Source organism: Scyliorhinus torazame, chromosome 16, assembly GCF_047496885.1.
Source record: "Scyliorhinus torazame isolate Kashiwa2021f chromosome 16, sScyTor2.1, whole genome shotgun sequence".
Lineage (NCBI taxonomy): Eukaryota > Metazoa > Chordata > Chondrichthyes > Carcharhiniformes > Scyliorhinidae > Scyliorhinus > Scyliorhinus torazame.
Window position 1 is genome coordinate 122,048,232 of NC_092722.1, and position 27,708 is coordinate 122,075,939.

General features: G+C 51.9%; 1 protein-coding gene across 3 annotated transcripts in view; it reads left to right on the forward strand.

Annotated features, from left to right (window-relative positions):
- stambpl1 (STAM binding protein-like 1) overlaps nucleotides 1–27,708 on the forward strand; it is a 132,394-nt gene that overhangs the window by 48,076 nt on the left and 56,610 nt on the right. For all 3 annotated transcript variants that reach the window (XM_072478970.1, XM_072478969.1, XM_072478971.1), the window contains 4 exons: nucleotides 3,919–4,133; nucleotides 4,325–4,400; nucleotides 5,865–5,960; nucleotides 21,891–22,248. In XM_072478970.1, coding sequence (XP_072335071.1) covers nucleotides 3,919–4,133; nucleotides 4,325–4,400; nucleotides 5,865–5,960; nucleotides 21,891–22,248 — 745 coding nt within the window. The remainder of the gene's footprint in view (nucleotides 1–3,918; nucleotides 4,134–4,324; nucleotides 4,401–5,864; nucleotides 5,961–21,890; nucleotides 22,249–27,708) is intronic.

Here is a 27,708-nt window from a genome sequence, read left to right on the forward strand (position 1 = left end):
GCCTGCCTCAGAAAAAACTTTTCCCCAGTTGAACAAAAGCACAAAGGCTCGCGAGCCCTCACCCTCAGATCCTGTTCACCTTTCAACCACTCCCCATGCACCATCCATGCCATGTCATGCCCCCTGTGCCAAGCAATGGCATTTCCATGTCCATTCACCCACTGTACACTTGCAAGCAGGAGCGCAGCCTGAGGCCTTGCACCCAGGAGACCCTGGACTGTCCATCCATCTGACACCCCCTCCCTGTGAGCGATATACCTCCAGCGCCACACACCGAGGAGGGCAATACTACCACACCTGTGCAGCCTGAAAGCAGGCCCGGACCCTCAAGGTCCAAGCTCTCAGGAGATGCCCACCAAGATCATCTCAGGCAACAGGGCGTGGAAGGCAGCAGACCGGCTCAACCCCAGCTGTGGATCCTAGGGATACGCCTGGACATTGTGAGAGGGTGAGGAAACTGTGGGCACCTAGTGGGCACGGGTGAACCTAGGCACTAGTAAAGATGAGTCACGATTATTATATTGCTCTTGTATTAAACATCACTTTATTCACCCTTGCAGATCTGCCATGCTATCATTTCATAGTGCCATGCTCTGCAAACCCCCGCACACACTCAGTACTTTATGCCTGTGCAGTGTGAGAGTGGTAGCACCATGTCTCTGTCAGCTCCCACACTGATGGCTGTGAAGAGGCGCTGCTGTTGGCACAATGCCCCCGCCACCTCCCCGAACCTCCATCCATGGGAGATTAACCCCCTTCCCCCCCCAAATCAACACAATCTCTCATGTCTGCCAGTCTTCTCTAGTGCTGAGGATGTCGAGGGCTGCAAAGGTGTTCAGAGCCTGCCCTCCATGTACGTAGGTGGAGAGAAACACCATGACCCCTGACCTCCGAGGAGGCAGTAGAAGCTGAGATTTGTCCTACAGCATCCCTGGACACCAGGATAAGTCTATTCATTGGCTGGATGCGTTCAACTCTCTATCAGGCTGGAGTCAGACATTTCAAAGAGCTTAAGAGAAACATCGCTCTGACCTCTCTGCAAGTCATCATCATTCTCCAGCAGCATCTGGCCAATCGCTCTAGAGCCCTGCCCATGAATGTAGCCATAATCATGATGACCTGCTGCAGAAACCACAGTAGTGAGAGGATGTCAGACCCCATGATGTCATAGAATTTACAGTGCAGAAGGAGGCCATTCGGCCCATCGAGTCTGCACCGGCTCTTTGAAAAAGCACCCTACCCAAGCCCACACCTCTACCCTATCCCCATAACCCAGTAACCCCACCCAACACTAAGGGCAATTTTGGACACTAAGCCCAATTTAGCATGGCCAATCCACCTAACCTGCACATCTTTGGACTGTGGGAGGAAACCAGAGCACCCGGAGGAAACCCATGCACACGCGGGGAGAACGTGCAGACTCCGCACAGACAGTGACCCAAGCTGGGAATCGAACCTGGGACCCTGGAGCTGTGAAGCAATTGTGCTAACCACCGTGCTACCGTGCTGCCCATGCTGCTGCTGATGGGAGAGCTCTTCACAACCTAGCCCTGGTTGTCCCCGAACCGAGAGGTTATGAGGGCCTCCATAGCCCTGCACGCCTGGTCATTGCCAAGGTCTTTCCTACTCTGCGGATTGCCCCTTGCCACCCTCCTGGATATCCTACATATCTGAGGAAATGTGGCTGTCTTGCATCTTCCCCTAGTCCAGCTGCTCGCCCTGTTCCAGGTTGTGCAGAGCGCAGCAGACCACAATGTTGTAGAACACTTTCTGGGGGCTGCACTGGAGGGCTCCCCTTGACCGGTCCAGGCACTGGAACCGCATCTTGAGCAGTCCAATCTCTTGTTTGATGAGTGCACGCATTGGCGATGAGCCTTGTTGTACCGAGTCTCAGCGTGTGCTTGGGACCTCTGCACTGGTGTCATCAACCACCTCCTGAGTGGGTACCCTTTGTCCCCGATGAGACATCCCTCCTGCCGTTGCTTTCTCTCCAAAATGGCTGAGATGTGCCAGCGCTGAAATATGTAACGATTATGGCCGCCGCCTGGGAAACGGGGGCACACCTGCATGATACACATCGCATGGTCACAGATGATCTGGCCATCGAGGGAGTGGTATGCCTTATGGTTCACAAATGCCTGCCCATTCTGCCATGGGCACACAGAGCCATGTGGGTGCAGTCGATAAACCCTGCACTGTGCGCTGCTGACTGCGAGATGCCACACCGGTCACACATGCAGCCCTAAAAGCAGCCATTGCATCAGCGGTCAGAGTGGCAGTAGCTTTGAGAGCCACAGGCAATGGGTGACCTCCCAGTCCATGTAATGCCAACTCTTCCATCACCTACCACCCGTCCCCCGGGATAGACACAGTCTTCTCCACTGGACCACTGACATCTGGAGGTAGATAATTCTATGCTAGAAGACCTGTGGTCTGTAGTGTCTCCTCTGATGCTCCGCCATCTGTGGCCCTGCTCCTGGAAAGCAACGGGCTCTGCCTCTCCCTCCTCTGCAGGGTGTTGTTCCTGGCCGCATGCAGCAACATGTTGATGGGGAGCTTACCAGGTAGCTTGATGAGTTTTGAGGAAGTACTCCTGGCCCACAAGCAGTGCGCTAAAAGCATCTAAATCATGGATTCGCTCCCTCGTGCCTTCCTTAAGCTGCTGAGTTTCCCAAAGCATTGGAATCATGACTTCCTGTGTTTGAAAATAGAATGACAGTCCAAATGAGGTCAGCCAGCTGCGTTTATAATATTTAAATGACCCAACCACTTCCTGTGAATGGGTTGGTCACCAACGCTTGTCCTACCTCAGTTATAACTGGAAGTGGGCCCAATGTCCGCTGATGCCCACCTTCTCTTGATTGGGTATTTATTTGTTCTCATGATGACCTGGATAGCTGGGGAAAGGCTACAATTTTCACTTCTGATAGTTAACCCATATTGGTGCTTCAATCACATGGACAAGGTGTTTTTTACACAACAAGTCTCCAATCGTCCATCCACTGGGATGTGGTGGTTCCATTTTCCCAATTGAATGGCATGACTGTGGGTGAGGATGGCATTGGCAAGGCATTGATTGTACTCGCTCTCAAGTTAACAGCTGACACTCAATCGAAGCCCATATAAGAATAATCACCTGGATGGGGAACAAGAGGGGCATGGACTGACCCAACAAGACGTCAGTGGAGGGGAGGAGAAATGTGTGTATAGAATTAATCAAAAATGCCTTTAGTCTAAACAGTTTAAATGCTCTGTGTATTAAGATAAATTATATGCAGTTTTTGATGCAAATATCTACATGGAAACAAAAATGATCGGAGTCTGGCATCTTCAAAATAACATTCTCTACGGTTCCTTACCGGATGGACTAAAGGGAACACCCGCAAAAGATAGAATGGCTTTTATTTTACTTTTGTGGACGTCAAAGGCAAATTACAAAACGCGACTATCCTGGGCTGGATTCTCTGGAACCTCAGCCGTGTGTTTCTCGGCGCTGCGCCGTTCGCTGGTGGGGTTCTCTATTCCCGCTGCTTGTGAATGGGATTTCTCATTGAAGCCACCTCAAGAGGGTGGGAAACCCGTGGGTGGTGGGAAAAGAGAATTGCAATGGTCAGAGAATCCCGGCCCCTATGTTTAGTTAACTGTCAATCAACATTCCCTGGTGCATTCTCCATGGCACTGCTACCAATCAGGGTCCACTTGCCAACCGATCAGCACTCTCTTCTCATATCGTATAAATTGTTGTTATCCCCATACACTGGTATTCTTGTGAAGTGTCCTGATGACTGCAAGACATAAAGCTTTGATATGCTTCTTCTTCAGCAATATGCTACGTTTTCTCCGTTGTTTATTAAATATGGCCTGTTGAGGACATTTCTAGTTTTATTTTATAACAAAGAAAACTCCATTGTCTCGCAGAGAAAACTGGCCACACCCAGTCACACAGATGTTACCTTGTCCCCACAAGAGCGGGTGAGGGCCCTCACCAAAATGGGCTGCAACATAGAAATCAGTGAGGATATTACTCCCCGCCGCTACTTCAGGTCTGGAGTGGAGATGGTCCAAATGGCGTCCGTTTACCTGGAAGAGGGAAATCTCGAAAATGCTTTCGTCCTTTACAACAAGCTTATAACGTAAGGAGCATCTTTACTAATGAATGTGGTGTTAGTTTTCAGGCAAATGTGCGGCCTATCTGAATGTTGAAAACCAGATTTAAGAGAAATAACAGGGTGGGCAGAGGAAATTTACTTATGGCTATGCTTTACTACACAGGATAACTAAACACTGCCTACAATGTTGTACTAACTTATTTTTAATCTTGCAGTTTATTTGTAGAGAAATTGCCAAAACACCGTGATTACCAAACATGTGCAATCCCTGAAAAGCAGGATATTCTGAAAGTAAGTATTCATTCCTCATTCACATTGTAGTCAGATAGACTGCGGACTTTCTCGCTTCTATCTCTGTTCTGAAAGATTCCTGCTCCATTCCCCTTTCCCAATTTTTGCCAGCAAAGGATAAAGGCGAAGGTGTCGAGGCCAAATGCAGCACTCCCAATCTTGCCGGTTCCATTGTACGGTGGGCATTTCGGACTCCTGAAACTTTGATAGAGTCAGACTGCCTTTTACAGGAGATTAATGACCCATGGAGGAAACCTAGTCTGGATTCAGCAACCCCAAATAAATAATCAGGCATTCAATACCTTATAAAGCTGTCAGCGAAAATCTCATTGAAAGCACCATTGATCCTGTCCAAATAAACACATAAGCATTGAAAAATAATAAAGCTGTCAGTCAAACAAAGCTTGAAGTTCCCTTTGTAAATGTGTCACCCAGGGCTTAGCAGAATATGTTCGCATGACAAGTTAGGATTCAAACCTCGATGTGATTGAGAGGAATTCAATGCTGTAATACTAAAATTATTGGACCACAATTTACAGTGCTGGATCTTAACTGGGAGCTCTCTCACTTCAAGTTCCATTCGAGGGGCAAAATCTAGAGTGAGTCTTCAGTGCACTACTAATGACATGCTGCACTGTTGGAGGTGCCACCTTCCAGTTGAAACATTAAAACAGGGTCTTATCTCCCTCTCAGGTAGGTATAAAATATCCCATGGTCCTATTTGGAAAAAGCAAGGCAGGTAGCTCCACTGTCTTGGGAAATATTTACCGTTCAACTATTACCAAAAGAGTTATCTGGTCATTATCACATTGCTGTTTGTGGGACCTTGGTGTGCACTAAATGGCAGTTGTGTTGCCAAAATTAGAGCTATGGCTGTGCTTCAAAAATACTCCATTGGTTGTAAAGCAGATTGTACATTCTGAGATTGTGGAATATGCTATAGAAATATAGGTCTTTCTTTATAAGATGGTCACTTGTTGATGGACAGTTTGTGTACTTTTTCTTTTCGTTCACTGAAGTGATTGAATTCCACCTGTCAGAGCCTGCGAGCGTCCTTTATTTGTGTTCCATAGCTGCAGGTAATTTGTGTGTCTGAGTTTCAAAGACACTGCTATATTGTGATTGTAAAATACTTACCTCTGATCTATGGCCGCCTCCTCACATCAAGGTTTACTTGACCAAGAAGGGTCACATTGCCCGACTTTGTTGACAGCTCTTCTTACTATTAAACAGTTATCATCTGTCAGCAGTGTAGATATGTGGTGTGTTTTGTCTGCTACAAGGTGAGCCACGATTGGCTGAGAACTGACCGGACTTGTCCTTGCTCGACTAACAGGCTCATGGGCCAGTTGAGTTGACCCTGCTTATGTTTGGAACTATGTCTGTTGTGAGGGCTTGAATCCTTTTTGACGCTTTTATGAGGTAAATGTTAATATTACCAATACATTTCTGTTTTAATCAAAGAAATTAAAAGAAGTTGCATTTCCAAGATCAGAGGAGCTAAAGACAAAGCTTGTTGCTAAGTATGGTGCGGAATACAAAGAATATCTGACTGCTCAGGTAAAATTCATGATGTTTATTTTCTTTGTTGTAGATGTATTTATTTCCTCTTAGGTAGTCTTTCCTTTTCTATTACCCCAGGCAAAATTGGATCCTCTGTATTAAAGTAACTGTACTTTTGATTAGGAGGACTGGACTATCTGTTGCCCCTCAGCTGGTGTCTTCATTGCCTTTGTTGGTAGTAGGTCATAGAATCTCTACAGTGCAGAAGGAGGCAAGTCAGCCCATAGAGTCTGCACCGACCCTCAGAAAGAGCCACCACACCCAGGCCCACTCCCCTACCCAACCTTTGGACACTAAGGGCAATTTAGCAATGGCCAATCCACCTAACTTGCACATCTTTGGACTGTGGGAGAAAAATGGAGCACCTGAAGGAAACCCACACAGATATGGGGAGCAAGTGCAAACTCCACGGTAGCACAAGTGGATAGCACTGTGGCTTCACAGCGCCAGGGCCCCAGGTTCGATTCCCCGCTGGGTCACTGTCTGTGCGGAGTCTGCACGTTCTCCCCCTGTCTGCGTGGGTTTCCTCCGGGTGCTCCGGTTTCCTCCCACAGTCCAAAGATGTGCAGGTTAGATGGATTGGCCATGATAAATTGCCCTTCGTGTCCAAAAAGGTTAGGGGGGGTTATTGGGTTACGGGGATAGGGTGGAAGTGAGGGCTTAAGTGGGTCGGTTCAGACATGATGGGCCGAATGGCCTCCTTCTGCACTGTATGTTCTATGTTATGTTCTATGTTACACACACTCACAGGGGGGGGGGCGGGGGGCGATCTGGCCCCAGGGGGTTGCCCCCACGGGGCCTACCGATCCGCGGGCGAGCCTGTGCCGTGGGGGCACTTTTTTCCCTCCGCCTCAGCCACAGCCTTCACCATGGCCGACGGGGAAGAGACCCCCCCCCCCCCCCCGCGCATGCGCGGGTTGACATCAGCAGCCGCTGACGCTCCGGCTCATGCGCGGACTTCTGCCGGCCGGCAAAGTCCTTTCGGCCCCGGCTGGCGTGGCGCCAAAGGCCTTTCCTTCCGGCCGGCGGTGCGCCAACCACTCCGGCGCGAGCCTAGCCCCTCAAGGTGAGGGCTTGTCCCAGATCCCTGGTGCTGTGAGGCAGCAGTGCTAACCACTGCCCCTGTTGATTCTGTGGGCCTCAAGGAGGATGCTTTACTCTCTTCAGGAGTGCACACATTCACATCGCTGGGCGGTTAAAAGCCACCTTTTCAAATCCATCCATCGTCTCGCCCACAGCTTAAACTTTCCCCTTTCACCATCAGAATTCAGTTTGGTTGCCATGGCTGCAGAAACTTGCGCATGACCCACCTCCACTTTTGAGGATAAAGTCTTCACTCACCTGGATCTGAATTTTCCCAATTTTGTCCCTAATCCCTTCCCATCTTTGCCTGGATTAAAACCGCTATCTCTGATCTAGGGCGAAATTCTCCAGAAACGGCGTGATGTCCGCCGACTGGCGCCCAAAACGGCGCAAATCAGACGGGCATCGCGCCGCCCCAAAGGTGCGGAATGCTCCGCAACTTTGGGGGCCGAGCACCAACCTTAAGGGGCTAGGTCGGCGCCGGACGAATTTCCGCCCCGCCAGCTGGCGGAAAAGGCCTTTGGTGCCCCGCCAGCTGGCGCGGAAATGACATCTCCGGGCGGCGCATGCGCGGGAGCGTCAGCGGCCGCTGACAGCTTCCCACGCATGTGCAGTGGAGGGAGTCTCTTCTGCCTCCGCCACGGTCTCCACCATGGCGGAGGCGGAGGGAGAGAGTGCTACCACGGCACAGGCCTGCCCGCGGATCGGTGGGCCCCGATCGCGAGCCAGGCCACCGTGGGGGCACCCCCCGGGGCCAGATCGCCCCACGCGCCCCCCCCCCAGGACCTCGGAGCCCGCCCGCGCCGCCTTGTCCCGCCGGTAAGATAGGTGGTTTAATTTACGCCGGTGGGACAGACATTTTAGCGGTGGGACTTCGGCCCATCCGGGCCGGAGAATCGTGCGGGGGGGCCCGCCAACCGGAGCGGCGCGATTCCCGCCACCGCCGAATCTCCGGTGCGGAGACTTCGGCAACCTGCGGGGTGGGATTCACGCCAGCCCCCGGCGATTCTCCGACCCGGCGGGGGGGGTCGGAGAATTTCGCCCCAAGTCGCTATATAAATTGTTGTACCCAATGACCTGGGGCTCAGATCATTAGCCGACCCTCTGGGGAATATTTGGCATGGGGTGAACAACGTAGGTTTAGATTCAGTTGCCTTATTCCTAGAAATAGTTCACTAGCTGACGTACTCTTCTAATCTGCCACCCATTACAGAGTGGATTTAATTGGTAAATTTATTTTTTTGCCTCTGCTTCATATACGCTAAAGTTCTAAGTATCAGGACAACAAAGAGAGCTGCAGCAAAATGGTTGCGCTAATTCTGCAACCGCTATCCATCTGTGGGCCTGATTTTGTGCTTTGGGGCCTGATTTTGTGTTTTGGGCCAAGGCCTCAGTGTTGGGTGTCGACGTGGGCCCCAACTCCACACCTTGTTAGGACATGAGGTCACTCACCCGACATGAGGTCTGGCTGGATTGGCCAATTAGTAGCCAGAGGGCACGCTCACCGCCCAATTAAGAATAGCGCGGGAACTCACGGGAGGCTTTCCAGCGCAGAAGTAGCCGCAGCCAATGGGAGGTAAGGGAGATGCACCTTCATCTTATGGCATCCTCTCCCAACGGAACTTTAATAAAAAAATCTGAAATGAAAAATGGCACAGCTGCTGTGGAGGGCTATTTTCTCTCAGAGGGTTGTGAGTCTCTGGAACTCTCTTCCTCAAAAGGCAGTAGAAGCAGGGCTTTGAGTGTTTTTAAGGGGGAGCACGATTGATTCTTGATAAGCAAGGTCGTGAAAGGTTACCGGGATAGGCAGGAATGCAGGGTTGAGTTTACAATTGGATCAACCATGAGCTTAATGAATGGCAGAGCAGGCTCAAGATGCTGAGCGGGTAAAAAATCGAAACCTAACTTAGCCTCCCAAGAGCTCCAAGCAATGAAAGGATGCCCCAAGAGAAGGGAAACAACAGGCTACTGCCATTGGCACAAGACGTGGCTTGGCAGTGTACACCCTCATACACAGGAGCCAACAAACCAAGGATACTTACTGTAGCGCACAAAGACTCCCGAGAGACGAATAGAGGTGAAGTCGATGAGGCTTTATTAAGCGTGACTTGTTCCCCGCAGTTCAGTAACAGACTGGCCTGCGGGGGAGAACTCCTGGTTCTTATACTCCGCCTTCAGGGTGGAGCTAGAGGTCAACAGCCAACCAGGACCCGGGATCTGTCAGCCAATGACATCACGGCTTCACAGTCCCACATGACCCCTAATGCATACTACCACATTCACCCCTTGTTAAAAATGAACCCGGCGGGGTGGTGCTTCGCATGGTGGTAAGGGTTTACAAGGCTGGTCCTGGGAGGAAAAACTTTTGCATGTCATCACAGTATGTACAGGGTATTTTTTTGTTTTGAACTATTTACAGTATTCGTAAGAGGGAAAAAGGTAAAAAAATTCTCGTTAAAGTCCACAACATTCTAGTGTTACACCGATGCCACAAGTCGGTCGGGCGGTCTGGTCGTCCTTGTCGATCGCCTCAGCCCTGGTGGTGGTGGTGCTTGTTCCAGTGTTGTCGCCTCCGGGAGCTTTACGATTTTTGCTTCAGCTTCACTTCTGGTCGGACCTGGGAGGAGGACCGATCCTCCCGGGAAGGGGGCTGTCGCGGGGTGCGCCGGTGGCAGGGAGGGGGTGATAGGTGTCGGGGGGGGGTGCGTGTTGCCGGCGGGCGCCAGATCTCGCAGGGAGACCGTGTCCTGTCGGCCGTCGGGGTACTCCACGTAGGCGTACTGCGGGTTCGCGTGGAGGAGGTGAACCCTCTCGACCAACTGGTCCGACTTGTGCGCCCGCACATGTTTCCGGAGCAAGATGGGTCCTGGGGCCGCCAGCCAGGTCGGCAGTGACGTTCCAGTGGAGGACTTCCTGGGGAAGACAAGGAGGCGCTCATGAGGCGTTTGGTTAGTAGTGGTACACAGTAGTGACCGGATGGAGTGGAGGGCGTCCGGGAGGACCTCCTGCCACCGTGAAACTGGGAGATCCCTGGACCGTAGGGCCAGTAGGACTGTCTTCCAGACCGTGCCGTTCTCCCTCTCTACTTGCCCGTTCCCCCAGGGGTTGTAGCAGGTCGTCCTGCTCGAGGCTATCCCCTTGCTGAGCAGGAACTGGCGCAGCTCGTCACTCATGAAGGAGGACCCCCTGTCGCTATGGACGTATGCGGGGCAACCGAACAGTGTGAATATGGTGTTAAGGGCTTTAATGACTGTGGCCGCTGTCATGTCAGAGCAGGGGATGGCGAAGGGGAAACGGGAGTACTCTTCCACCACGTTCAGGAAGTATGCGTTGCGGTCGGTGGAGGGGAGGGGCCCTTTGAAATCCAGACTGAGGCGTTCAAAGGGACGGGAAGCCTTGATCAGGTGCGCTCTATCTGGCCTGAAAAAGTGCGGTTTGCACTCTGCGCAGATGTGGCAGTTCCTGGTGACTGTACAGACCTCCTCCGCAGAGTAGGGGAGGTTGCGGGACTTTATAAAATGGTAGAACCGAGTGACCCCCGGGTGGCAGAGATCCTCGTGGAGGGCTTGGAGACGGTCTATTTGTGTGTTGGCACATGTGCCGCGGGATAGGGCATCGGACGGCTCGTTCAGCTTTCCGGGACGGTACAAGATCTCGTAGTTGAAGGTGGAGAGCTCGAGCCTCCACCTTAAGATCTTGTCATTTTTAATTTGAACATGAAAGCTACCGACCGTTGGTCAGTGAGGAGAGTGAATCTCCTGCCGGCCAGGTAATGCCTCCAATGTCGCACAGCTTCCACTATGGCTTGGGCTTCCTTTTCCACTGATGAGTGGCGGATTTCTGAGGCGTGGAGGGTTCGGGAGAAGAGGGCCACGGGTCTACCCGCTTGGTTAAGGGTGGCCGCTAGAGCTACATCGGAGGCGTCGCTCTCGACCTGGAAGGGGAGGGACTCGTCGATGGCGCGCATCGTGGCCTTTGCGATATCTGCTTCGATGCGGCTGAAGGCCTGGCAAGCGTCTGTCGACAGAGGGAAGGTCGTGGTCTGTATTAGGGGGCGGGCCTTGTCTGCGTACTGGGGGACCCACTGGGCGTAATATGAAAAGAACCCCAGGCAGCGTTTTAGGGCTTTTGAGCAGTGAGGGAGGGGAAATTCCATGAGGGGGCGCATACGTTCGGGGTCGGGGCCTATTATCCCATTGCGCACTACATATCCCAAAATGGCTAGCCGGTTTCTGCTAAAAACGCACTTGTCCTCGTTGTATGTGAGGCTCAAGGCTTTAGCGGTCTGGAGGAATTTTTGGAGGTTGGCGTCGTGGTCCTGCTGATCGTGGCCGCAGATGGTTACATTGTCGAGATACGGGAACGTGGCCTGCAACCCGTGTTGATCAACCATTCGGTCCATCTCTCGTTGGAAGACCGAGACCCCGTTTGTGACGCCAAATGGGACCCTTAGGAAGTGGTATAATCGCCCGTCTGCCTCGAAGGCTGTGTACTTGCGGTCACTTGGGCGGATGGGGAGCTGATGGTAGGCGGACATGAGGTCCACGGTGGAGAAGACCTTATATTGGGCAATCCGATTGACCATGTCGGATATGCGGGGGAGAGGGTACGCATCTAGCTGTGTGTACCTGTTGATGGTCTGGCTATAGTCTATGACCATCCTTTGCTTCTCCCCTGTCTTTACTACTACCACCTGTGCTCTCCAGGGACTATTGCTGGCCTGGATTATGCCTTCCTTCAGTAGTCGCTGGACTTCGGACCGAATGAATGTCCGGTCCTGGGCGCTGTACCGTCTGCTCCTAGTGGCGACGGGTTTGCAATCCAGGGTGAGGTTTGCAAACAAGGATGGGGGCTCAACCTTGAGGGTTGCGAGGCCGCAGATAGTGAGTGGGGGTATTGGGCCGCCGAATTTGAAAGTTAGGCTCTGCAGATTGCATTGGAAATCTAATCCCAGTAATGTGGGCGCGCAGAGTTGGGGAAGGACGTAGAGCCTGTAGTTTTTAAACTCCCTCCCTTGCACCGTTAGGGTCACTATGCAGTAGCCTTTGATCTGTACGGAGTGGGATCCTGCAGCTAGGGAAATCTTTTGCGCACTGGGACGGATGGTCAAAAAACAGCGTCTTACCGTGTCAGGGTGGATGAAGCTTTCTGTGCTCCCGGAGTCGACCAGGCATGGTGTCTCGTGCCCGTTGATCAGCACCGTTGTTGTCGTCGTCTGGAGCATCCGGGGCCGTGCTTGGTCCAGCATCATTGAGGCCAGACGTGGTCGTAGTGCTTCAGCGTCTTCCTCGAACCCCGTTGAAGCGTCGATGCTGGGGTCCATTGTTGCCGTCCAAGATGGCGGCAGGGGTGAACAAAATGGCCGCCCCCATGCATCGCACATGGCTGGGGGGTCACAAGATGGCGGCGGGGGTGGACAAAATGGCCGCCCCCATGCGTCGCACAGGGCTGGGGGGTCCCAAGATGGCGGCGCCCCTCCTCCCCTCATGGTGGCCGGGACCCAAAATGGCGGCGCCTGCGGGTCGTACATGGGGCGCTGGGGGGGTTGGGGAGCGTTTGAAATGCGCAGGACTCCTTGTTCTCCGGGGACAGCGGTGGCCGGGACCCAAAATTGCTGCGCCTGCGGGTCGTACATAGGGCGCTGGGGGGGTTGGGGAGTGTTAGAAACGCGCAGGACTGCTTCTTCTCCTGGGACAGCGGCGACCTCCCGGGACCGGCACACAGCCGCGAAATGGCCCTTTTTCCCGCAGCTCTTGCAAATCGCTGCGCGGGCCGGGCAGCGCTGCCGGGGGTGTTTCGCCTGGCCGCAGAAATAGAAGCGGGCCCCCCCGGGACGACTTGGGAGTCTGAACCGCGCAAGCCTGTGGGGTTGGGGGGGGGTTTGTCGCGACGGGGGTCCACGGAGCCCAAGGGGCTGCCGCGCGGTCGGGGCCGTACGCGCGGGCGTTTCACGCGGCTACATCCAGGGAGGCTGCAAGGGCCCGTGCCTCAGAGTCCCAGCGACTCTTTTTCCAAAAGTCTTTGGCGGATTTGGGGAGAGTTCATACCTGCGACAAAAGCATCGCGCATCAACATGTCCATGTGTTCAATCGCGTTTACCGGCGGGCAGCTGCAGGCCCGTCCCAAAATTAGAGCGCGGCGTAGAATTCGTCCAGCGATTCTCCGGGACTTTGCTGTCTCATTGCGAGTTGGTAGCGTGCGTAGATCTGGTTCACTGGGCGAACATAGATGCTCTTTAGTGCTGCGAACGCCGTCTGGAAATCCTCTGCGTCTTCGATGAGAGGGAAAATTTCCGGGCTTACCCTCGAGTGCAGGACCTGTAGTTTCTGGTCTTCTGTGACCCGGCCGGGGGCCGTTCGGAGGTATGCTTCGAAACAAGTCTGCCAGTGTTTAAAAACTGCTGCTGAGTTCACTGCGTGGGGGCTGATCCTCAGGCATTCCGGGATGATCCTGAGCTCCATAGTCCTTTAAGCACGCTTAATAAATTGTAGCGCACAAAGACTCCCGAGAGACGAATAGAGGTGAAGTCGATGAGGCTTTATTAAGCGTGACTTGTTCCCCGCAGTTCAGTAACAGACTGGCCTGCGAGGGAGAACTCCTGGTTCTTATACTCCGCCTTCAGGGCGGAGCTAGAGGTCAACAGCCAACCAGGACCCGGGATCTGTCAGCCAATTACATCACGGCTTCACAGTCCCACATGACCCCTAATGCATACTACCACACTTACACCATGTCATAACTCACTACACAACAAACCTCACTCCTCTCCAGCCACATCAGAGGCACCGTTCATGCTCTGCCAACACTGGAAAACATAAACCATCTTCCACCAAGGAATCTTCACCGACAAGGAGAAGGAAAATTGTCAAGACATCCATCAATGGGGTGTTTCAAGAAAGGATACACTTCCTCCTCCTCCTGACAAGATAAGGGAACCTGTAGAATTAAATAAAACACATCAGAGCCTTTCTCAGCGCCTCTCCTACCTAGGTGAAGAAAGGAAATCCCAGAAAGAGAGGAACACCAGATTAGCTAATAGATGTCAGACAAGGTCTAGCAACATGCACTTTTGCAAAAGGATACCAGGGACAAGACCGCATAACCTCATAAGAAACACCGTTTCCCCAGGGGAGGCAAGCCTCAAGTTGGAGGACAGTCTGGAAGACCCTGTGTAAGACCACTATTTGCCCATGCAGCCTAACCTCCAACCAAAGAAGGACTCGATCAATGCTGAACCGAAACACTCAGACTCACATTCAGGCCCTGCCTTAAACAGGATGCTACCTCTCCAGGTGAACCACATCTCAAAGGGGAACAGTCCAGAAGCCCTTAAAAGGGGACATCCCAGGGAAGAGTGACCTACCATCCAGCGTACTCTCCACCTGACCTGGATAAACACCGTTACTACTGCCCGAACCTACTCAATCGAGCTAAACTAGGGTCAACGACACACTAGAATAGAGGCCGACAGGTCAAGGATATTCACACCACTCTTTTACATTGAACAAAGCAAACTACCCCTAACACTAGGCATCCCAGAGGTGCTACTTGGGCTCCGTCATCAACGGGTTTCCACTCACTTCCCCTCATCAAAGTAACCCTAACAGGGTGGTATGCCCACCGTACATTCCAAGAGTCAAATAATCAAGTCACCACTGTCACTACCCACACAGCCAAGTAAATTTAGAGGACCAACGCAAGACAGGCTAGGTATCCAAGGATTAACCGACCACGCCCGGGTGTGTACCAATACATATTTCTGATCTCCTACAACACCAGAGGTGCCAACCATCGAAACAAAAAAGGAACCCTGTCTTTTTCAGGATACATGATCTGTCTGTACTTTCATAGCAGACAAGCAAGGATTTCTTAATCCCAAAATAGCAAAAGTACAAAAGAAACACACAACACTAGTAGTTCTTTTTTTAAAATAAAGGGGCAACTTAGTGTGGCCAATCCACATACCCTACACATCCTTGGGGCTGTGGCGGTGACCCACGCTGACATGTGGAGAATGTGGAAACTCCACACCGTCAGTGACCAGGGGCCGGTATCGAACCCGGGTCCTCGGTGCCATGAGGCAGCAGTGCTAACCACTACGCCACCGTGCTGCCCCTGCCGGCCTGACACCAATAGTTCTAACGGGATTTTCCTCACAATGAGGACATAAGTCCGTACCAACCACCTCTATACCAAACTGCCTACCCGCCACCCTGCTGTGGCGCCATTCATTTATCTATAAATCAAGTGAAGGGCACCAAAAACTGTACTCCCGCCATGTAATGCATGGATTACAGCACCTAAAATAAACAGTGAATACTGCACAATCCTCATGTTATCTAAGCACGATTTCTGCAATATAACAGGATAACAGGCAACGTACGCCTTGGTGCCTATACACCATACACCCCCATCAGGATAAAAACACAATAACACAAAATCAGGGATATAATCACAAAGGATCAAAGTTCAGGATTAATGATGAACTGCAGGATAATATAACCACCCACAGAGCTTGGAAAGGCCAAAGCCATGACAGGATCTTTGAGCATCAACCAGGACTCCTCCAGAATTCCAGTGAAGTCCTTGCATCTCCGCCATGCCTCATCCAGAAGCCCCGGTAATGAAAAACCGAGGTCCTGGCTGGTGACGAACTCCCGTCACATCTGGTTGCCACCAACCCTTCTTGACAAACGTCGTGGACAAGACAATGTAAGACCCATGGTCGGAATCGTCAACCGGCCCCAGGCCTCGAAGACTGGATACAATGAACTCGAAATGCCCAGCTTTCAAATTGAGATTGCGAAAGCATGGCACCCAGTTCTCAAATTTGGCTGGGAATTCATCCCCAGCTCCCTCAGAGGACTGGGTGCACAGATACTCCTCCTCCAACCCTATCTCCCCAAATCAACCAGGTTATTCAACATACCGGGCGGGATTCTCCGACCCCCCGCCAGTTCGGTGAATCCCTGGGGGGCGGCCCGAATCCCGCTCGCCGCTCCGTGGCTGGCTGCTGTATTCTCTGGTGCCGGGTTTCAGGCGGGGGTGGGGTCTATGCCGCACCGGCATGGCCCCCCCAGCAATTCTCCGGGCCCCGATGGGCTGAGCGGCCGTCGTTTCCTGGCCAGTCCCGCCAGTGTGAAATGGACATGGTCCATCATGGTGGGACCTGGCTTGTAGGCCGGCTAGGTGAGTCCTCGAGGGGCGCCCCGATGGTGGCCTGGCCCGCGATCGGGGCCCACCGATCTGCGGGCAGGCCAGTGCCGTGGGGGCACTCTTTCTTTCCTTCTGCGCTGGTCCCTGTAGGGCTCTGCCATGGCCGACGCAGAGAAGAACCCCCCTGCGCATGCGCAGCAAACACGCCGACCGGTCTGCGCATACGCGGAACCACAGCAGCGGTTCTGCGCATGCGCCAACTTGAGCCGACCCTTCGCCGCCGTTTGGCGCGGCGCCAATCCCTCCGCTGCCGGCCTAGCCCCCGGAAGTGCCGAGGATTCCACACCTTCCGGTCGGCCCTACTCCGGAGTGGTTCGCGCTGCTCTTGGTGTCGGCGTCGGGCCATCCGGCCAGTTGCGGGAGAATCCCGCCCACCATGTATCAAGATTTAAGGTCTGAAGGTGAGCCCCCACTGAGGAGACTGACCTATGGACTGACGGGATTCTTTTCTCCGCTTCATCCATTCTCTTTAGGATATCTCGCAGTTCATCATTGTGAGCACCAGTAATCTGTGCTGGGGGGGGGGGGCTGAGGCCATCGTCCTCAACTTTGTTCTCAATGGCAGCCATTATTTTGACACCAACAACATTGCCGAAGCGAAGGCGCAGCTCACCAGTGAAACCGTCAACTGGCCCACTCACCAGTGAAACCGTCAACTGGCCCGCTCACTAGTGCAACCATCAACTAGGCCCCATCCCAGCTGCCTCAATCAACCAAGGGTTTTCTTGACTTAACTCTGCTCCCCATTGCCAAATTTAGCCAGGACCTTCCAGGAAAATAACACTGATCATGCACACCAAGATCAAATAATTATGGGTCCTGCATCAGGATAAAAAAGGATTAACAGATGAGTAGTGCCAGAGCTCGCGGAAATGCAGCCACTCCTGCACTTCCAACCCCTAATAGGATATATTATTGCCTTCAGGGTCCTGTGACCAAAACGAACAGAGGACCCAATCTAATTGTTGGCACTGATTCTTTTTTCCGAGGTGCCTTTGATCATAGCAGCTGGTTGAAAACACAGTATGGTCAATTTGTTCTTGTATGAATTAATGCTAAGATAATTAATAGCTATCAGAGTAGGAATAATAGATTCTCTTCATCAATATCAAAATACCCAAATAAATCTATCCAAAAATATCTCACGAAAGCTGAACAGGTGTAACTGATCTTCAGATTTATATTAGAACATTGAGCAGAATTGCACGCTCTTGCTGATTAAGATAGTTAAATGATTTTTCTCTTTCCCTCTATGTACAAACTTACTCTGTGGTGTGGGTCCAGAAGACCAGAAACCTGCCATTTTTTACGGCCAACCAGCTGATTTTGAAATTTATTTTCACTTTCTTTCTGCATTCACCAAAATGAGTGCTGAGAATTTTGAACAGTTTCCATTTGATGCAGCCAGTGTCACCATAAAATATTACCGGATCTCAGAAGTACCGGCAGGCGGAGAGCACAGTACCAGCAGGCGGAGAGTACAGAACCGGCAGACTGGGAGCACAGTACCGGCAGACTGGGAGCACCATATCGGCAGATTGGGAGCACAGTACCGGCAGACTGGGAGCACCATATCGGCAGATTGGGAGCACAGTACCGACAGACTGGGAGCACCGCGCCGGCAGGCAGAGAGCACCGTACCGGCAGATTGGGAGCACCGTACCGGCAGACTGGGAGCACCGTACCGGCAGACTGGGAGCACCAAACCGGCAGACTGGGAGCACTGTACCGGCAGGCAGAGAGCACCGTACCGGCAGACTGGGAGCACCGTACCAGCGGACTGGGAGCACCGTACCGGCGGACTGGGAGCACCGTACCGACAGACTGGGAGCACCGTAGCGACGGACTGGGAGCACCGTACCGGCGGACTGGGAGCACCGTACCGACGGACTGGGAGCACCGTACCGGCGGACTGGGAGCACCGTACCGACGGACTGGGAGCACCGTGCCGGCGGACTGGGAGCACCGTACCGACAGACAGGGAGCACCGAACCGGCGGACTGGGAGCACCGTACCGGCGGACTGGGAGCACCGTACCGGCAGACTGGGAGCACCGTACCGGCAGACTGGGAGCACCGTACCGGCGGACTGGGAGCATCGTACCAGCAGACTGGGAGCACCGTACCGACAGACCGACAGACACCAGGCATAGTATCGGCAGACACGGGGCACAGTACCGGCGGACAGGGAGCACGGGTCCCTGAATGGCACTGCCAATCATCTGAATTTGGTGTTACTGGCAGTTCTCTCCAGAAACTGCATGAAGACATCCTAAGCTTATTGTACGTGACATCCTCATAGCCAGAAGACAGGAGAAACTCTCATTACACTCATCTCAGTGACACATGATAGCAGAGCCTGACCACATCCTTACTCAATTTCCGTCCGTCTGTAGTGTCTGAGCAATATAATGATCAGCAGCGAGATTCCCAGATAATTTCCGCATGCACCAGCTCAAGGGCACTGAGCCCTCTTGCATCCCAATTAATCCACAGTGGTTCAATTCGGTACCGGCAGACTGGGAGCACATACCGACAGACTGGGAGCGCCGTACCGACAGACTGGGAGCACCGTACCGGCAGACTGGGAGCACCGTACCGGAAGACTGGGAGCACCGTACCGACAGTCTGGGAGCACCGTACCGGCGGACTGGGAGCACCGTACCGACGGACTGAGAGCACCGTACCGGCTGACTGGGAGCACCGAACCGGCGGACTGGGAGCACCGTACCGGCTGACTGGGAGCACCGTACCGGCGGACTGGGAGCACCGTACCGGCAGACTGGGAGCACCGAACCGGCGGACTGGGAGCACCGTACCGGCGGACTGGGAGCACCGTACCGGCGGACTGGGAGCACCGTACCGGCGGACTGGGAGCACCGTACCGGCGGACTGGGAGCACCGTACCGGCGGACTGGGAGCACCGTACCGGCGGACTGGGAGCACCGTACCGGCAGACTGGGAGCACCGTGCCGTCAGACTGGGAGCACAGTGCCGATAGACTGGGAGCACCGTACCGGCAGACTGGGAGCACCGTACCGGCAGACTGGGAGCATCGTACCGGCAGACTGGGAGCATCGTACTGGGAGCACCGTACCGACAGACCGACAGACACCAGGCATAGTATCGGCAGACACGGGGCACAGTACCGGCGGACAGGGAGCACGGGTCCCTGAATGGCACTGCCAATCATCTGAATTTGGTGTTACTGGCAGTTCTCTCCAGAAACTGCATGAAGACATCCTAAGCTTATTGTACGTGACATCCTCATAGCCAGAAGACAGGAGAAACTCTCATTACACTCATCTCAGTGACACATGATAGCAGAGCCTGACCACATCCTTACTCAATTTCCGTCCGTCTGTAGTGTCTGAGCAATATAATGATCAGCAGCGAGATTCCCAGATAATTTCCGCATGCACCAGCTCAAGGGCACTGAGCCCTCTTGCATCCCAATTAATCCACAGTGGTTCAATTCGGTACCGGCAGACTGGGAGCACATACCGACAGACTGGGAGCACCGTACCGACAGACTGGGAGCACCGTACCGACAGACTGGGAGCACCGTACCGGCAGACTGGGAGCACCGTACCGGCAGACTGGGAGCACTGTACCGACAGACTGGGAGCACCGTACCGGCAGACTGGGAGCACCGTACAGGCAGACTGGGAGCACCGTACCGGCAGACTAGGAGCACCCTACCGGCAGACTGGGAGCATCGTACCGGCAGACTGGGAGCACCGTACCGGCAGACTGGGAGCACCGTAGCGGCAGACTGGGAACACCGTACCGGCAGACTGGGAGCATCGTACCGGCAGACTGGGAACACCGTACCGGCAGACTGGGAGTACCGTACAGGCAGACTGGGAACACCCTACCGGCAGACTGGGAGCATCGTACCGACAGACTGGGAGCACCGTACCGGCAGACTGGGAGCACCGTACCGACTGGGAGCATCGTACCGACAGACTGGGAGCACCATACCGACAGACTGGGACTGGGAGCATCGTACCGACAGACTGGGAGCACCGTACCGGCAGACTGGGAGCACCGTACCGACCGACTGGGAGCACCGTACCGGCAGACTGGGAACACTGTACAGGCAGACTGGGAGCGCCGTACAGGCAGACTGGGAACACCGTACCGGCAGACTGGGAACACCGTACCGGCAGACTGGGAGCACCGTACCGGCAGACTGGGAACACCGTACCGGCAGACTAGTAGCACCGTACCGGCAGACTGGGAGCACCGTACAGGCAGACTGGGGGCACCGTACAGGCAGACTGGGAGCACCGTACAGGCAGACTTGGAGCACCGTACAGGCAGACTTGGAGCACCGTACAGGCAGACTGGGAGCACCGTCCCGGCAGACTGGGAGCACCGTCCCGGCAGACTGGGAGCACCGTCCCGGCAGACTGGGAGCACCGTCCCGGCAGACTGGGAGCACCGTCCCGGCAGACTGGGAGCACCGTACCGGCAGACTGGGAGCATCGTACCGGCAGACTGGGAGCACCGTACCGACAGACCGACAGACACCAGGCATAGTATCGGCAGACACGGGGCACAGTACCGGCGGACAGGGAGCACGGGTCCCTGAATGGCACTGCCAATCATCTGAATTTGGTGTTACTGGCAGTTCTCTCCAGAAACTGCATGAAGACATCCTAAGCTTATTGTACGTGACATCCTCATAGCCAGAAGACAGGAGAAACTGTCATTACACTCATCTCAGTGACACATGATAGCAGAGCCTGACCACATCCTTGCTCCATTTCTGTACGTCTGCAGTGTCTGAGCAATATATTGATCAGCAGCGAGATTCCCAGATAATTTCCGCCTGCCCCAGCTCAAGGGCACTGAGCCCTCTTGCATCCCAATTAATCCACAGTGGTTCAATTCGTGACCCGAATTACTGACATCACCTCACTCTGATCAGAAATTGTTTTGTTGTGGCTTAATAAACCACATAATAAATCACCTTTATCTAATAGGCCATCTTGTCTCGAGCGTTTCAATACCCAATTGCCTGTCAACAGGCCAGGTGCAAGTGGTTTTTCCAATCTAATGGTGTACGATGACAAATTAATTTATCTTTGTATCCAGGGTCACGTACAGCTCAGTACCATTGGATTGTGATCCCAATATCACTTGAAAAATGAAACCCGACAGTGAAATATTTCCAATAAACTTTCTAAAAATAATGATTAGGTGTCCTGATTTTTTTTTTTTTTCTACTGAATTACCTATGTGAGGCTGGTAAACAAAATATCAGCCAATGCTTCTGGCTGTTTTCTGGATATTCTTGAGTGCACGCGTTACAGAGACGTGGTGTGCTTCTCCGATTTCTGGTTCCATTCTGTTTTGGGTTGTGTTTGACAGAGGTCACTGTTCACATCTTTGTTCAAGCACCATTGAGTACACACAGTTAGAGAAGATCCCGATGTGTGCCGAGGGTAAACCATGCTCAATTAATTCCCTTTGTTCTGAAGATGCGACGATCTGGACTATCTTACATTTGCGGTTGTTTAATAGACAGTGATGGGGAACGTGCCACAAATTCCGTTCTCGGGATGCTGGAGTGTTCTATCATTTAAAAAAAAAAACAAATGCTTGTGCGTTTTATTTTCAGAGCAAAGCTAAGGATGTTGACTTGGAAAGGCAGCACCAAACCAAGCTGATCGAAGAAGAAAAATTACGTGTCGCCAGGATTCGGCAGCAGCAGTTGGAAGGGCAGCAGTTCCATTTCTTCGAAGAGCAGCTGAAACGGCAAGACTTTGTGAAGGAGAAACAGAAGGGGCTGAAGCTGAGAATGTCGGAGCAGAGCGATGGAGGGATGTTAACCTGCACTGCAGCTGCCCATGGAAAGACCGAGCCACCCATCCCTCCCTGGCGTGCAGTAAATGCTGCCGGCCAGGCGCCAAGTGATGCCCAACCAGGATGGTGTCCTCCAGTGGACAGGTCCCTTAAACCGCAGAGCAACGTTGCTCGTAAGTATTTAGGAGCAGTACAGAAATATAGCATCAAGTGTAGGTCATTAAGATCCTCGAGCCTGTCCTGACATTCAATTAGATCATGGTCTTTTAAAAATTGAGAGTACCCAATTTGTTTTTTTCCAATTAAGGGACATTTTAGCGGGGCCAACCCACCTGCCCTGCACATCATTTGAGTTGTGGAGGTGAGACCGACGCAGTCACGGGGCGAATGTCCAAACTGTGACCCGGGGCCGGGATCAAATACTCTGTGCCATGAAGCAGTAGTGCTAACCACTGCGGCACCATGCTGCCCCTGAATTAGATCATGTTTGCTTTGTATCATAACTCCATTTACCTGCCTTGCTTCTGTACCCCTGACTAACAATAATAATCAAAGACCAGGGGCGGGATTCTCTGACCCCCGCAAGGCCGGAGAATCGCCAGGGGCGTCGTGAATCCTGCCCCCGCCGGCTGCCATATTCTCCGGCGCCGGGGTTTTGGCGGAGGCAGGAATCACGCTGCGCCGGTTGGTGGCCGGTGGCAGCAGCCGTCCCCGGCGATTCTCCGGCCCGCGATGGGCCGAGTGGCCACCCGTTTTCGGCGGGTCCCGCCGGTGTAAATCACAACAGGTCCTTACCGACGGGAACTGGCTCCAAGGGCGGCCTCCAGAGTCCTCGGGAAGGCGCAAGGGTATCTGGCTCCGGGGAGTGCCCCCACGGTGTCCTGGCCCGCCATCGGGGCCCACCGATCCGCGGGCGGGCCTGTGCCATGGGGGCACTCTTTGCCTCCGCACCGGCTGCTGTCAACCTCCGCCATGGCTGGTGTGGAGAAGAAACCCCCTGCGCATGCGCTGGGATGATGCCAGCACACACTGCTGCTCCCACGCATGCAATGCCAATTCCCGCCGGTCGTGGGAGGCCCTTTGGCGCCGGTTGGCATGGCGCCAAACACTCCAGTGCCAGCCTAGCCCCTGAAGGTGTGGAAGATTCCACACCTTCGGGGCGGCCCGACGCCAGAGTGGTTCATGCCACTCCTCGGCCCCGGAGTGGGCCCCCCCTGCCGGTTCGCAGAGAATCCCGCCCCAGATCTTCCCTTTGGTGATACTGTTGCTCATGTGCTGATTCTTATTTGTCCTGACATTACCATTCAGTAGAACGTAGAGGAAGCTGTTAATTACAGGCCTTATAAAAAATGTTTTTGATTGACCATGACATGGGGCCATTGCATATCATTGCATGAAAAGGTGGTAGAAGTGGATTAATTTGTAACATTCAAAACGAGATTGCATATATATCTAAAAAGCTAAGATTAAGAGGGCAGTAGGACTATTATTGTAACTCTTTTAAAGGACCACCTTGGGCATGATGGGCTGAATGGCCACCTTCAGTGCTGTATGATTCAGTGACATATGGAGATTCTCTCAATTCGAGTTTGGTGTGTATGTGTGCGTGGTGTGTTCTAAATGCTGTAGCTCCCCCAGACATTTATATTGTCCAAATTTGGTGTGAATTTTTAAACTTGATTACTAAATATCAAATCAGTAAGGATGGCAGACATTGTATCATAATCACAGGAATTTTACACTTTTATTTACTCTCAGTAGTTTCACCAGCATCAGGCATGGCTCTGTGGTAACTCTGTCACCTCGGAGGCAGAAGGTCAAGGTTTCAAGTCCCACTCCAGGGACTTAAGCACGGCAGCTAGACTGACAAGTCAATACACTACCTTTGGATCACACCTATCTTCTCCGGAGGATCGTAAAAAGATCTGTTTTGGGTCCTTTACTCTTTTCAGTTTTTAAATATGACCTAGACTTGGGTGTAGAAAGTAGAATTGTACAGTTTCCAGATGATACAAAACTTGGCAAACTTGTTAGCAATAGCAATATTGAGAGTTTTCAGGATGACACCGGCAGTGTGGTGAAAGGGGCAGGTGTCAGAAGTGTGAAGTGATGGATTTATGGAGAACCAATATGAAAAAACAGTATACTTTTAATGGCATGATTTTAAAAATTATATATGTAGATTCTGGAACACTCCCAGCAGATTAGAGGGTGGCAAATGTCACCCCACTATTTAATAAAGGAGGGAGGCAAAAAGCAGGGAATTATAGACCGGTTAACCTAACATTAATATTGGGAAAACGTTGGGATCTATTTTAAAAGATGCCATAACGGGACACCTAGCAAGTATCAATGGGATTAGACAAAGTCAGTGTGGAATTATGAAAGGAAAATCATGTTTGACAAACCTACTGGAACTTCCTGAGAATGTAATGAGTAGAATAGATAAAGGTCAACTAGTGGATATGATGTATTTGGATTTTCAGAAAGCTTTTGATAAAGTTCCATAAAGTCCTAAATAAGAGGTTAGTGTGCAGAATTAAAGGGCATGGGATTGAGAGTAATATATTGGCATGGATTAAGAATTGGTTCACAGACAAAAAACAGAGTAGGAATAAATGGGTCTTTTTAAAAGTGGTGTGCGTAGTCTACATATTCTCCCTGTGTCTGCGTGGGTTTCCTCCTGGTGTTCTGATTTCCTCCACAAGTCCCGAAAGACGTGCTGTTAGTGGGCAGCATGATAGCATAGTGGTTAGCACAGTTGTTTCACAGCTCAAGGGTCCCAGGTTCGATTCCCGGCTTGGGTCCCTGTCTGTGTGGAGTCTACATGTTCTCCCCGTGTCTGCGTAGGTTTCCTCCGGGTGCTCCGGTTTCCTCCCACAGTCCAAAGATGTGCAGGTTAGGTGGATTGGCCACGATAAATTGCCCTTGGCTAAGGTGGGCTTACTGGTTTACAGGGATAGGGAGGTGTGGGCTTAAGTGGGATGCTCTTTCCAAGAGCCGGTACAGATTTAATGGGCCAAATGGCCTCTTTCTGCACTGTAAATTCTATGATAATTGCTCTATGACGTGCTGTTAGGTAATTTGGACATTCTGAATTCTCCCCCAGTACCCCTGAACAAGCGCCAGAATATGACGACTAGGGGCTTTTCACAGTAACTTCATTGCAGTGCTAATGTGAGCCTACTTGTGACAATAAAGATTATTATTAAATACGTAGCAGATACAATATAACATGGATAAATGTGAGGTTATTCACTTCAGCTGGACAAATATGGCAGAGTCTAATTTATATGGTGATAAATTGGATGTTGATGGACAAAGCGATCCACAATTTCCTTTCAAAGAGCACTGCAGATGTACCTGTGCTCCACAAACTGCTGAGTTCAACAGGGTGGCTTGCCACATTCTCCTCGAGGACAATTGGGGGTGGGAATTAAATACTGACCGTGCCAACAATGTCGAGGTCTCATGAATGAAGAAATTAAAGAAAGGATTTTATGATGAATATGATTCTCAACAAATTAGTTTAACACCTCCTTAGGGCTACCTACATTGTCTCTGATGGATTGCATGAATAGCCACTGATGAATACATGTGCAATACATTTTGATTTCCTCATACTGTCTGTAGGGTGCTGCTGAGCTCCATAGAACATAGAACATAGAACGATACAGCGCAGTACAGGCCCTTCGGCACACGATGTTGCACCGAAACAAAAGCCACCTAACCTACACTATGCCATTATCATCCATATGTTTATCCAATAAACTTTTAAATGCCCTCAATGTTGGCGAGTTCACGACTGTAGCAGGTAGGGCATTCCACGGCCTCACTACTCTTTGCATAAAGAACCTACCTCTGACCTCTGTCCTATATCTATTACCCCTCAGTTTAAAGCTATGTCCCCTCGTGCCAGCCATTTCCATCCGCGGGAGAAGGCTCTCACTGTCCACCCTATCCAACCCCCTGATCATTTTGTATGCCTCTATTAAGTCTCCTCTTAACCTTCTTCTCTCCAACGAAAACAACCTCAAGTCCATCAGCCTTTCCTCATAAGATTTTCCCTCCATACCAGGCAACATCCTGGTAAATCTCCTCTGCACCCGCTCCAAAGCCTCCACGTCCTTCCTATAATGCGGTGACCAGAACTGTACGCAATACTCCAAATGCGGCCGTACCAGAATTCTGTACAGCTGCAACATTACCTCCTGACTCCGGAACTCAATCCCTCTACCAATAAAGGCCAACACTCCATAGGCCTTCTTCACAACCCTATCAACCTGGGTGGCAACTTTCAGGGATCTATGTACATGGACACCTAGATCCCTCTGCTCATCCACACTTCCAAGAACTTTACCATTAGCCAAATATTCTGCATTCCTGTTATTCCTTCCAAAGTGAATCACCTCACACTTCTCTACATTAAACTCCATTTGCCACCTCTCAGCCCAGCTCTGCAGCTTATCTATATCCCTCTGTAACCTACTACATCCTTCCACACTATCGACAACACCACCGACTTTAGTATTGTCTGCAAATTTACTCACCCACCCTTCTGCGCCTTCCTCTAGGTCATTGATAAAAATGACAAACAGCAACGGCCCCAGAACAGATCCTTGTGGTACTCCACTTGTAACTGTACTCCATTCTGAACATTTCCCATCAACCACCACCCTCTGTCTTCTTTCAGCGAGCCAATTTCTGATCCACATCTCTAAATCACCCTCAATCCCCAGCCTCCGTATTTTCTGCAATAGCCTACCGTGGGGAACCTTATCAAACGCTTTGCTGAAATCCATATACACCACATCAACTGCTCTACCCTCGTCTACCTGTTCAGTCACCTTCTCAAAGAACTCGCTAAGGTTTGTGAGGCATGACCTACCCTTCACAAAGCCATGCTGACTATCCCTGATCATATTATTCCTATCTAGATGATTAGAAATCTTGTCTCTTATAATCCCCTCCAAGACTTTACCCACTACAGACGTGAGGCTCACCGGTCTATAGTTGCCGGGGTTGTCTCTGCTCCCCTTTTTGAACAAAGGGACCACATTTGCTATCCTCCAGTCCTCTGGCACTATTCCTGTAGCCAATGATGACATAAAAATCAAAGCCAAAGGTCCAGCAATCTCTTCCCTGGCCCCCCAGAGAATCCTAGGATAAATCCCATCAGGACCCGGGGACTTATCTATTTTCAGCCTGTCCAGAATTGCCAACACCTCTTCCCTACGTACCTCAATGTCATCTATTCTATTAGCCTGGGTCTCAGCATTCTCCTCCACAACATTATCTTTTTCCTGAGTGAATACTGACGAAAAATATTCATTTAGTATCTCGCCTATCTCTTCAGACTCCACACACAACTTCCCATCCCTGTCCTTGACTGGTCCTACTCTTTCCCTAGTCATTCGCTTATTCCTGACATACCTATAGAAAGCTTTTGGATTTTCCTTGATCCTACCTGCCAAATACGTCTCATGTCCCCTCCTTGCTCGTCTTAGCTCTCTCTTTAGAACCTTCCTCGCTACCTTGTAACTATCCGTCGCCCCAACTGAAACTTCACACCTCATCTTCACATAGGCCTCCTTCTTCCTCTTAACAAGAGATTCCACTTCTTTGGTAAACCA